Source organism: Uloborus diversus, chromosome 4, assembly GCF_026930045.1.
Source record: "Uloborus diversus isolate 005 chromosome 4, Udiv.v.3.1, whole genome shotgun sequence".
Classification (NCBI taxonomy): Eukaryota; Metazoa; Arthropoda; class Arachnida; order Araneae; family Uloboridae; genus Uloborus; species Uloborus diversus.
This window is the reverse complement of record NC_072734.1, coordinates 157,157,944-157,171,496: the sequence shown is the minus strand read 5'-3', so window position 1 is coordinate 157,171,496 and position 13,553 is coordinate 157,157,944. Positions and strand designations below refer to the sequence as shown.

Here is a 13,553-nt window from a genome sequence, read left to right as displayed (position 1 = left end):
TCATCTGCGAATAGCTTGTTTTAGAGGCCCAAAAACATGAAAGTCACACAGTGAAAGGTCTGCACGGTGAAAGGGTGCTCGGTGGATGTTCCAGCTCCAGCGTTTCCCACCGAAACTACTGCAATGTCTTCTTCACCGCATTGGCTGTATGTGGAAGCTTTTGGACAACATGCTTGGCCGTTTCGACTTAATGGCTCGTCTAAGACTTTGTAAAGTGACATGATAACGCTGGGCATTGATGGTGGTTCCCCGTTTCAGGAACTCGACAAGCAGTGAGCCCCCTCCCCCTGAGTAGGCCCGTGTGGTCAAAAAAGGACCTGTGTCGTAGTGGACGATAACTTGTGTGACCAGAGTCTCTTCGACGTTAAACCCCACTGTCAGTGTGCAACATGAAACGTTGCGCATGCGTCAGTCTCACCACCAATATGTGGTGTCTCCATACATGCAGTTACGTGGCATCATCTAACGTCTAATGTAAAGTTAGACGCAGTGACCTGGTTACATTTGAATGAACCTTATACAACAAAATATACAAGAATGATGTGTCGGAAAAAGATATGATTTTAGTACTGTACCATGGGGGGGGGGCAGTAAGTAAAAAGTAACGATATTTTCTATCTTTTCTTTTCCAGTTCCTATCATTCCATCCTTTTTATATCATCTGGAGCATCCGGGGCAAACAACTACTTCCACTCACGAACTGAGTCAGGGAATCCATCAAGTTCCAGTTCCGCAAATGAATTCGAACTTTCCCTATTTCTTGAGTCGTTTTGCCCAACCAATCGAAGATCAAGATTCAGATTGGGATGTTCCAGGAATCACTCTGGTCCCCGACGATGTGTTCGAGAAGAGTTATACTGAAGCAATCCCAAAGGAGGTCGCTACATCGTCTGAAGGTACTAAGGTTAAAAATGCAGAGTGGAAGAGAAAAAAACTTATCAGGCACCAAGAACTGGTGGATGAAAGTTTCGAAGTCGGTATCTTGTTTGCTTCCAAACCGTTTACTCAGGCCATTGCAAATCCATTCATAGGAACTCTGAGCAACAAGTTAGTAATGAATGATTGTTACCATAACAAAGTTAGTAGTTATAAATAAGGATTTGTATCTCACTCTTTCAAGATTGTTTTCTCAAATAACCTTTTGGCTCATCCGTTTTAGTTTAATTACTGCAGTATTATTTATGGGCAATTCCACGGATAACTGACTCCTTGATTAATGTATTTTTATGCTTAACTTAATGGTATAATTGAATTCTCAAAATACATTTTTGATGATTCAAAAAAAAAATTACCGAAAGCATTGTAACTGACTGACATGCTACTTTTTAAAATGACAGTCAGTTACCATATTTTTAACAAATTTTTAAAAATCAACCAAATTATACTTTGAGAATTTACCTAGACCATTAAATTCAGCTTAAAAAATGCAATATTCCAAGAGAAAAGATCGTCTGCACCAAGTTTTTTTTTTTTTTTGCGTTGAACGTTACAAAATACCTTCTGGTTTGCTCTAAAAATGTCAGTCAGTTACCCGTGGAATTGCCCTTATGCATTAAAAATCACAAATCGCTTTAACTGAACATTTAGTGCGAAATAAAAAGTAAATTTTTAATATATTTAGCAGAGTGGCAAGGGAATATTTTGCATTTTGCTGTCGTAACTTTTCTCGTATGGTGAAAACAAAAGTTTTCTGTAATATGTAAGCAATAATCTGTATATTTGTGTTGCAAAACGTTGGTTATTTCCTATTACTTACTGGAACAGAGGTATTTATTTATTTCTTAACGTCACCGTGATTTTATGAATGGTCTAAAACAAAATGCGATCCATTCTGGTAAGAAGTAGGCCAATTAAGACTATTCTTCCAGCAATACATTGGCAGGGAAAAGCAATGAGGGAATTTTTTTTAAAGAAAGACCTTTAAATAATTTGCTTATAATAATCGCTCCTATGCTTTAGAGGTTAAACTTTTGCAATAAACCCAACTTCAATAGTTTTTTTATAGTGCATTAGCTTACTTTTAATGGCTAAAAACACCTTGCAAGATCCTATGAAATACGTGATCAGAAATTAATGAAAATACTGCCAATTACAATGAAATAAGAAAAAATAGAATTCGAAAAATAAATATGAATTTGAGCATATTCTTTCGAGTAGTGTAAGGTCTAAGTCACAGCCGTTGCATCAAAATATTAGGAATGCAATTTTAAATTATCTATGAAAAACAGTTAACGTTACTTTACTCTTTATGAATGTCACTACAATTGAGAACAAAACTTGTTTCTGTTTTGGTAGATTAGACGTTGCTGCAGATCATAAAGTCATATTTTGAAGCTTATGACCGACAGTAACGCACATAACACCAGTCAGGCTTAATTTGCTTTTGTGTTCCCTATATATGATATGCCGTCCTCAACACCATAATGTGATCGTTAATCTGGCATCGTTAGAGCCTACTATGAATGTAATGTACTCTTAGTACTCAAACTAAATATAGTAATTCAAAGCACAATTGAAGCAGTGAGAGGCAAAGGGATGTAAGTGGACATCTTCAACTTTTGAGTTAAACGAGTTTGAAGATAACGTCCTAGATAGACTCTTATTGAAAAGTTTTTATAAATCATGCTATATAACAGTACCTACCAGGGCTTTAGTTCTATATCTTGCCCCAAGACAGAGGAGAGGTTGGCCTACCATTTGTACTGGTAACTGGTTACTGCAAAGTTTTAATTTTGCAGCTACCCTTTGCGTCTTACTACCTCAATTTGCGAAATATGAGCAGTATTCAGTGTCATTTTTGTCAAGCGGGATACAAAATAGTCCATGACTAGTCCACACGAGAGTATTTCCCGATCGACAACTTTTACGGAATATCTGGAAAACATTCTTTAATTGCAAACATCACATTTACAGTGATGAATTGTTTATAATCTCATATGACTTGCCTGAGCTAGTATTTTCATCTCTTTTGTTTCAGAATAGGTTATAGTGTCATACTCTTCGTGGGGTTTTTAATTCTGTTCACAACATCAGTGGGTGAGTATTACTTCTAAAAATTCTTCATTTATTTATTCATTTCGATTACCTACTAAATGATTCCATTAAAGTGGTAATTCTGATCACGGCAACTTCGAGTAGTTGTGTATTTTCTGTTGATTTCACAAGATAAATGTTCTTTAAAAGGCCTAGAAATAATTAATGAGTTGATCGCACTATCCCTGATAACCTGATATTAAGCCATGACACAGCAAGGTTACACGGACGTCACTGCAAGTGCAAGTCCCAACAGTCACAGTCCCAAAGATAGAATTGTCGCGTCTCAAAGGAGTCACTGAGTGTCACACTTGTGACACGTTTCATGGGACTTCACTGAGACGTCGCTGCAGTAATTAACTTATGATTGGTCATTATAAGACATTATGGAATCAATGTAACGTTGCTGTGAACTAACATTCGATTGTCGCAGCAACCTGTTGATGACTTTTCATTGGCTATTCGTGATCGTCAAACAACGGGAACATTTTATGTGACCATCACACAACTTTCACTATTGGCATTCGATGTCACTTTGTGACATTTCCGTGGACTGACATGAGACATACGGGTTAAGTTGCAACCTGTTGATAGCTTTACATTGATTATTTGTGATCGTCACACAACGAGAACCCTTTTGTAAAAATCGCACGACTTTCCCTATGAGCATTATGGAATCGATGTCACTTTGTGACGTTGCCGTGGGCTGACATTCGGGTGTTGCTGCAACCTGTTGCTGATTTGTCATTTTCTATTCGTGTTCGTCACACAACGGGATGTGACCATCCATGGCCCCACTAAATACGCTTACGGGCTGTGATAATGCATATCACATTTTTTACCCATTTACATTTTTCCCATGTTTTCGGTCATTTTAATCGTTTTCTTCCCCCATTTTGTTGTTTTTTTATTTTCTTGTGCATTCCACGTTTTCCCCGCGTTCCCCCGTTAAATTTCACGCACTTTACGATATCAAATGTGTGACTTATTCACTTTTCCCATCGTTTAGCTTTTTGACAATTTTTCAAGCGTCGATCCGATTTTTTGCATCTTCTTGTCGGCCATTAAAATGGCGTAGCGTCCCCTTCCCTTCGTTGTTTGGGCGCCAAACGCACTCATTGGTTCCCGCGCATCGCCGCGTACCCGGATCTGATCGCTCATTTGCCGATTCATTTTTCTACCCCACTTCACTCTGCTTGCTGCTTCCAGTGCAACCGGACGTGCATCTCGTTGCTCCGTTTTCTCTCCGATGATGGCGAAAGAGATGGAAGTGTGCACGGCGTCAGGGGACGGCCGTTGCTCTCCGCAATATGGTTAAGACCTCAAGATGAGGTGAAAGTCTTATTTTTTCATATATGTTTAAAATATAATAATCAAGACCGTTATACTTCGTCGCAGCCGATGATGAGAGCATAGAAGATCCATCACCTGTTTGTATGATGGCGTCCGATGGCGGCACGCAGAGTGCACCTGAATCGTTCCCTTAAGTAACTACCCTTTTGATAATCAACATAGCATGAGGTGAAGGCATGGATCCGCAATTACCTCGAATGTACCCTGATTCATTTTTAAGCGTGTGACGATCTCAACATTGTCACCATAGAGATCACCTGCCAGCGCCATTTTTGTCTCAACGTACATTGGCCTGCAACGGACACCTTTACCCATGAGCCATCCCTGAATTACACCCCACCATCTTCATAGTGAACTGTCCGTCCTCCGTCCATTTTAAATTGTTTATTTCACCACCATCCGAGAGAACTCTCCGTTTTTTTTATCTTTAACGAACTTAGCAACAAACCCCAGCTCCATTTTTTGAACTCTTAAGTCTGTATTCCTGGCATATGTTTTTTTTTTTTACTAAGTGAGAAATGTTCTGGTGATCACCATGCCAAATGCCTGTCTTCGTGTCTGCTCTGAAGTTAACATCGAATAAATGAATGTATGGTAATGAAGTTTGTTCTTAATATCGTCTACAAACACACAACCCCTGGGTAAGTCTCTTTTAAATTTTGTTCTTTGGCATTCAAGGCAGTCGTTGATCTGTGGTTATGCGCGGCTGCGATGCTTCCACTTCCACGGCCTAAAATTGTTATCTTTTTGGTTTTCGAATAACTTTGCAAAATTAATCGCGCGCATCATGACAAAATGGCGCCGTTTTTGACCAGGTCTTGAATGCCTTTTTTTCTGAAGTTGAATGCATATGCACTTTTTGTTGTTGATTTTTTCATATGGCTTTTTGTATTTCTATGATGTTAATGGGGGGATATATGAATTTTATATTTTTAATTTAGTTCAAAAATTTGATGTCAATTTTTATTTTATTAGTTTCATTTATTCTCATGTGTGCATGTGCTTTCAACAATGTTTGCATTTAAATTTTTGTTTCTCATGATTGCACCGTGTGAATTAAGTGAAAATTATATTAGATGCTCATTGATTTTTGTGCTAAAGTAAAAGACGGCACATTTGTTGCCATGTCAACTGGTAGTACTCAAACCGGCCCACCCCAAGGTGTGAATATGGCCAATGAGTCACCTCAAGGTGCTGTGGCGAGTAGGAATTTTAACTTCCCCATTCCCTCATATTCAGGCGAGCCAGAAACTGTTGAATTTTTTATATCACAAATTAAGGACTTGCAGAATTTAAACGGTTGGGATGATCCCACGACTCTTATATATGCTTTTGAAGTCAAAACTTTCTGGCTCTGCCTTGTATTTTTTTTGCGACCAATCCCAGTTGCTAGGAGTCTATGACTTTTAACCAGGCTTGTGACAAATTGCGTGCATTTTTCAAAATGCATACCCCTTCTTCTGTGTCCCTTTCAGAATTTCAAAATATCAAATTTGAAACTCATGAGAGTATACAGAGTTTAGCACATCGTGTTGAACGTGCGGCTCACTCAGCATATCCTTTTATTACGGATAGTGCTGCTCTCACACAAATAAAATCATACCAATTTTTGGCGGCTATACCATTGAATATCGAGGACAAACTACTTGATGTCGACACGTCAAAGTTTACCGATTTAGTCGACAAGGCTAATAAGTTACACTGTTTACATGTAACAGGCCAACCAAAATTGACAAATGCTATGACTAGTGCTCAAGTGCAAATAGATGCCTTGGCCGAAAATTTACGATCTTTAACAACATGTGTCACTAAATTAATGTCAAATTGTCGTCTTTGTGGGGAAAGTCCACACCCACTTGTTGAATGTCCTTTGTACATCCGCGTCTCTTCCGTTAATGAGAAAACTGTTTTGCCCAAACCCCAGCAAAAAGTCTCTCAAAATTTTAATAACACTTTTTGTGTATTTTGTGGTAGAACAAACCACTTAATGATTAATTGTCGGATTTACAATGGGGGTCAACCCCTTAACAATTTCTCAAATCAAGGTCAAAATAGGCCTCAAAGTCAAAATTTTTTTGCCCCTCGTATTCCATTTAGGCCACGAGGTAACTTTAATTTCCCCAACTATTTTGTTCCACCCCAACAATTTCCGTCGCAAAACAGATTTTCATCACCGGAAGTAAGACTTAATACTCCAACACAAAATGGAGACAATTTAAACTGGCGAGGGGGTCATCCATGAGGGACGGCTTGGCCTCGGTAACTGATTTCTCATCTCTGGTCCCTCAAAATATTAGTGTACAGGAGACTGAATCTGTTCAATGTAAGAAACATAATACATATCCAGATTTACATACCTTTTTAAATAGCTCCATTGGTAAAGATACTATTGGGGAATTTTTGTCGAAATTTTCAAAGCCTGATGAGTCTCAATGCAAACAATCCGAATCCATTTTTAATGTTCATTCTGATAACAAGTTTAGCGACTTACCTATACTCAATATTTCAATTGGTCATGAGATATTAACAATGCTTTTGGATTCTGGATCTTCGGTCAGCTTATTTTCCAAAGCTGTTTTTGAACAGATTATATCTTTGACAAAATGCAGATTTCTCTCACGCACAGTCACAATCAGGACTGTAAATTCTAATTTATCATTTTCTGCGTGCGCTGAGGTTTCATTTAAAATTGGTAAAAATTTCTTTAAGCACCCATTTTTTGTTGCTGATTTTGCACCTTCCTCTTTTTATGGGATATTAGGGTATGATTTTTTAACCCGTTTCAATGTGTTAATTGACACTAAGACCGGCAGTGCCACTTTTGATAATTTTAAAGCTCCTTTAATGCCTCAAACCGACATCTCACAACATTTGGCCAAAATTAGTTCTCTGCATAGTGACAAGGCTATTTCTGTTGCTCTTAAAAACAAATTAATTATCCAACCGGGGGAAACTGCCATTGCTAATTTTTCGTTATCTGACATACCGGTCAAATCATCTGAAATTTATTTTATTCCTACTGTTAATGACATAACTTGTGAAATTCATCCCGCTGTGCACTTAGTCGAGAAACATAATTTCTCCTCTATTATTAGAAATATTGGTAATAATCTACTTCATTTAAATAAAGGTATGGTAATGGGTCATGTCACTGAACAGTTTGAGATTTTAAATGATTCTTTGAATGAAACTACATGCTCAAGCAATCAATCCCAATTTTGTCACCAAATTATTGCATCAGACGAAGTATTAAAAATCAGGAAAGAGGAACTTAGTCCTTCAGATTTTAAATTAGATCACTTAAATACTTCACAACAAGATATTTTATTAAACATTTTGATGAAAAATTTTCTGTGTTTAGTAAATCTGTCAAAGCTTTAGGATGTTCTGACATTGTCACTCCTTCAGTCATTTTGCGTAACAATAATCCGATTAAGGCCTTACCTTTTGAAATTCCTCAGGCGTTAAAAGGACAGGTTCCGGAAGAATTAGATGAATTAATTGAGGCAGGATTTATTTCTAGAAATGTGAGCCACTATGCGAGTCCTATGATAATGGTACGTAAGAAATCTGGGCCTAATGAACCACCTAAGTACCGTATGGCATTAGATTTAAGATTATTAAATTCCGTCATCGAAAGTTCCACATACCCACTTCCCAAAATTTCTACGTTAATCAATGCCGTCTCATCCTATAAGTACTATACCGTTTTAGATCTGCATTCGGCCTATTGGCAAATTCTCCTTCCCAATCATCTCCAAGATATTGTGACTTTCTCGACCGAATTTGGCTCTTTCGCTCATAACCGTTTGCCCTTTGGCCTTAAGGTAAGTAGCAACATTTTCCAATCTGCCGTGGATCAGTTAATTGATGAATTAAAATTGCTAGGAATTCACGGAATTCATGCCTTTCAAGATGACTTTTTGGTTTGTGCCGAAAACTTTGACCAGATGGTATCTAAGCTCGAGGCCGTCTTTTCTGTTCTTTCCAAACATAATCTAACTTTATCGCCATCTAAATGTGTTTTTTTCCAGACCGAAATTGATTATTTGGGATTTCACATATCACACAACTGTATTCAACCTATTACTTCTAATATTGCCAAAATTACCAAATTTGCCCCACTCGCACTGTGCGACAGGTCAAGAAATTCTTGGGGTTATGTGGATTTTATAGGCATTTAATTCACAAGTATGCTGAACGCACCCATGCTTTGACACAATTAACCGCAAAAAATAAACCTTTTGAATGGAATGATGTTCACCAAAAAGCTTTTGATGATCTCCAGTCTACCTTTTTTAAGCAGCCTTTTGTGATTCTTCCAAATTGGAATGATGATTTCTATTTAAATACCGATGCTTCACTTCAGGGAATTGCTGCTGTATTGATGCAAAAGAGAGATGGTATTCTGAAACCCGTGTCTTATTTTAGTAAAGCTTTGTCAAAGTCTGAACGTAATTATCCTCCAATTAAACTCGAGTTGTATGCTATATATAAAGGAATGAAAGCATCAAGACGTACCTCTTTAATAGAAGATTTATTCTCATGTCTGACAGTAAGCCTTTAGAGCGTTACAGCAATGTAACCTCGCCAGCCGATGTTGTTACTCGTTGGTTGTTAGAAATTGGTCAGTATTCCTATACTTTTTCATATATCCCTGGCCCTCAGAATATTTTAGCGGATTTCTGTTCTCGGAGCCCTGACCCCAATTTACATGAATCTGCTCTTCAACCCAATGCGGATAAGGAGTTGATCCTTCCCTTTACTGATATTTCCACCCCAGGCAATATGCTGTGTGATATACCCTCTAATACTCCTTGTGTTGAATCCACTAATGTGGTTAATTATTTAAGACCGCACCCTACTTCCCTATGTGAACCTCAGTCAGGTCATAATTTAAGCTCTCATTCATTTGTGTGTGCCCAAACTGATGCACATAATGAAATATCTATTAATACCTTTTTACGTGAGCAACTTAATGACCCGTACATTAAAGAAGCTATTTCCTTTTTGCAAAAGCCTAATCTGCAGCATGCTTACAAGCTTAAGGATTTTTTCATTTGTCCAACTACAAACCTATTAATGCATGTTCGCAACAAAACTTGTTTACCTACTATTGTTGTTCCCGACACATTGAAAGCTAAAGTTTTGCAGATTTGTCACATTTCTCACACAGGAATAAAGAAAACGTATGAGGTAGTTGTTAGTAAATATTTTTGGTTAGGAATGTATCGGGATGTATCGAATTTTGTTTTATCTTGTGATTTTTGTATTCGACTGAAGCCCTATTCCATTAAACCCGCCCCATTGCAAAATATTTGGATTCCGAGGAGACCTGGTGAGTTCTGTTCAATCGACCTGGTAGGCCCAATTCGCCAATATGGATATATTTTGACGGTTACTGATCATTTTTCTCGTCACGTTGTCCTTTATCCTTGTAAAGATATTTCTGCTAACACAATAGTTAAGCACATGTTGAATTACATTTCTCTATATGGTAGAATGTCGTATCTTCTGTCTGATTTAGGCCGTCAGTTTGACAGTGATGTGTTTCACTCTCTGAACAAGGCCTTAGGTGTTACAATTCAGCATTCTTCTCGTGCTCATCCCCAGTCCAATTCGATTTCTGAGAGAATTAATAGTCAAATCAAGTCTAGTTTACTGTCCTTACTTGAGCAAAATGTGTCTTTAGAGGTTGCTGTTATGGTTCACATGTCTATATATAATGGGACAACTCATTCATCTACTGGTTTCACTCCTAACACAGTTGCACTTGGGAAGGGAACTATCCTTGTTTTTTGACACTTTTGATAATGACGTGCTACCTCGATTTCTTAACACATCACATTATATACAAAATGTCCTGCAGGATCTTCGCCTAATCTATGAGGAGGCGTACTCTTCTTTACAACTCAAACAGATCAATCAAAACACCTGCTTCTCACAGTCGAAATTTTAAACAAAATGATATTGTTTACATGAAGTCGGCTGACACTTTTAAACCTAGATTTGATGGTCCTTATACTGTTGTAAGCAAAGTAGGGGATGTAAATTGTAAAATTAAACTCTTAGGCGATGACTCTGCGCAACCTTTTGTAATTCATGTCAATCGTTTACGTTTAGCCCCACCTCGCAAAAGCAATTTAATGTCTGTTAACACAGATAACAATGTGTCCCACCAACCTCGGCATGCCAGTCAACAAACCCGTTACTTTCTCCGTAGTCGTAAGTAATTTAGTCATAGGGCGTGCCACTTGCTGTCTTGCTGTTATGTACGGGCAGTCGTGCTGGTCGTGATTGTAATTCCGGAATCCGTATCATTTTGCTTGTGACTCTCTCTATGTCTTTTATGAACGTAATTTTTTTCTCCCCCATGTTTGTTTTCATTGAGGGGCACAGTGATGAGAATTTATTGTTAATACACGGCAAGTCGCTCTCATTTTTTCTATTTTTTGGAAATGTATTTTTATGTGTGTTTTTTTTTAATTTTTACGTATGACAGGACGCTGTCATATTTTTTGCTGTTGGTACCAACATATGTATGTCAACATGAACGTAACAATTTTTCCTCCACAAAATAATGTCAATCTCTCGATTATGTCCTAATATCTACAACCGGTTTTCCTTATTATGTCTTACTCTTCATGCTTATGAATTTGTCCGTCTCAATCTTAGTGTGTCTTCAACATTCAATTTTTTTTCAAATACAAATTTAGTACTGAGTGTGCTCCTGGTAATTTGGTGCACTACGCTGTTGAACTCTTTAATAATATGAACTGTTTACAAAAAAAAAAAATCTACTTGAAATTTTTTACTCATGTTACCCTAATGTGTAACACTTGACGTAGATAGTCAAGATAATGATTCTAATGTTTTTTGTGCATTAATATGTTTCTGTATAATTTAATGCATATCGAGAATGGTCATATTTCAGGGTTATTGCATTTTTTGTATTCATACCTTCTACATGTGAACCCAGCCGTAGGTGGGGTCTGGTCTTTAGGGGCCAGGCCCGTCCCTATGCCGGTCCCAAGCCCGGGTAAATGGGGAGGGTTTTACGATGGTGTAGCATCCACGTATGTAAAACGACCACTCTTTACTTGCGTGTGAGCAGATTTGTATCTGCCCAACGGCTATCGAGTGGGACAGTGAGTAGGCAATGGGCACCACCGGAGTCAGGTCCGTACCTGGGTCCACGGTGTCTAGAGTCGTAAGTGGTTTAGATCTCGTTCCCTTACGGGTAAGGGGGCCCCGGCCGAAAGGTCAGTTCTCTGGAAGCCCTAGATGGCATAGCAGAGCGGGGTTCCCTGTTTCGTACCTTCTACATGTGTTGGGTAGTTGTGTAGTTTTTTTTGAATGTTTATATTTTTAACTCTTGGTATGCTATGTGTTGTTCACATAATCACAACTGTGTGTACTTTTTTTGTCCTTTTGGTTGGTCGTGTGTGGCAAATTGTTTTGTGAGCAGGGTGCAATCATGACATGCAAAAAGAAAATGCAAACAGTTCATTTTCTTTGACTTACCCATTTTCTACCTTGACGATAGTATAAAGCTGTATCCCATGTTTTTTGGATGTTACAACTCTTTATGCATTTGAATATGTATGATGTATGAATTTGTTGTGTAATGTTTTGGTTAATTGGAGCTGGACTTAAAATTTTCTTTTTTTTCTCTTTTTTTTCTTTTGCTTTGCCAGTGTATGTGATAATGCATGTCACATTTTTTACCCATTTACATTTTTCCCATGTTTTCGGTCATTTTAATCGTTTTCTTCCCCCATTTTGTTTTTGTTTTTTATTTTCTTGTGCATTCCACGTTTTCCCCGCGTTCCCCCGTTAAATTTCACGCACTTTATGATATCAAATGTGTGACTTATTCACTTTTAACATCGTTTAGCTTTTTGACAATTTTCCAAGCATCGATCCGATTTTTTGCATCTTCTTGTCGGCCATTAAAATGACGTAGCGTCCCCTTCCCTTCGTTGTTTGGGCGCCAAACGCACTCATTGGTTCCCGCGTATAGCCGCGTACCCGGATCTGATCGCTCATTTGCCGATTCATTTTTCCACCCCACTTCACTCTGCTTGCTGCTTCCAGTGCAACCGGACGTGCTTCTCGTTGCTCCGTTTTCTCTCCGATGATGGCGAAAGAGATGGAAGTGTGCACGGCGTCAGGGGACGGCCGTTGCTCTCCGCAATATGGTTAAGACCTCAGGATGAGGTGAAAGTCTTATTTTTTCATATATGTTTAAAATATAATAATCAAGACCGTTATACTTCGTCGCAGCCGATGATGAGAGCATAGAAGATCCATCACCTGTGTTGGTCGCTGGTAAGTGGACTGTATAACTTATTTTGAGAAATAGCTGAGGCTGACACAATTGTAGTTTTGCTTGGTTTTATTAAAGAACAATTATATTGTGTACATCATGCCGCCGCAGTCTTACAGTTTCTGGCGCTCGTCCCAGAGACCGCAGTATAAAACTGCAATCCCAGAGGCGTTGCCACAGGAAAAGTATAAATATATAAATTTGCATATGCACAGTAAAATACATACTCCCGGCGTTGAAATTGATAGATTTCAAAAATATTAACCAATAAAATTATCAGTAAAATACCATAAAATGCACAGAAGTAAATTGAACAGATATAATACTCAATTACAATCAAAACATTCAAACATGAAAATATGTATACACAATAAAGCAAATGTACTTTACACTGAACTCTTTCGATTTGATTTCTGATTATTAAAAGTTCTTCGTAAGTAAAATTCAATTTACCCACTGCGCATTCTAAATGAAATTTAATTGATTTGACACCATATTGAGATTTAGATGGAGTAAAATTCCATTTGATTATTTCAAAGCAAATAAAATTTGATGAAGTCTCATCTGGTTGGCTTACTAAATTGTGCAAACGATAGAGTTCGTTGTGAGCACCGAGATAGGTTCTTGCGTTATCGCTAAATAAACCAGCACATTTTCCCAGACAAAGCATAAATCTCTTTAGCAAAGCAATAAACGAATCAGATGCTAAATCCGACACAATTTCAAAATGAAAAGTATGGGATGATAAACATACAAATATTGTAAATACCTTTTGCAATGCATCTTTAAATTGATATTGAATTTTAATATAGAATAGACCTGCGAAGTCAGTGCCAGT

The 13,553-nt window shown here is 37.9% G+C and overlaps 1 protein-coding gene across 1 annotated transcript in view; it reads left to right on the top strand.

Annotated features, from left to right (window-relative positions):
* LOC129219886 (synaptic vesicular amine transporter-like) overlaps nt 1–13,553 on the top strand; it is a 91,035-nt gene that overhangs the window by 29,399 nt on the left and 48,083 nt on the right. Inside the window, exons 3-4 of the mRNA XM_054854198.1 lie at nt 633–1,047; nt 2,978–3,036. Coding sequence (XP_054710173.1) covers nt 633–1,047; nt 2,978–3,036 — 474 coding nt within the window. The remainder of the gene's footprint in view (nt 1–632; nt 1,048–2,977; nt 3,037–13,553) is intronic.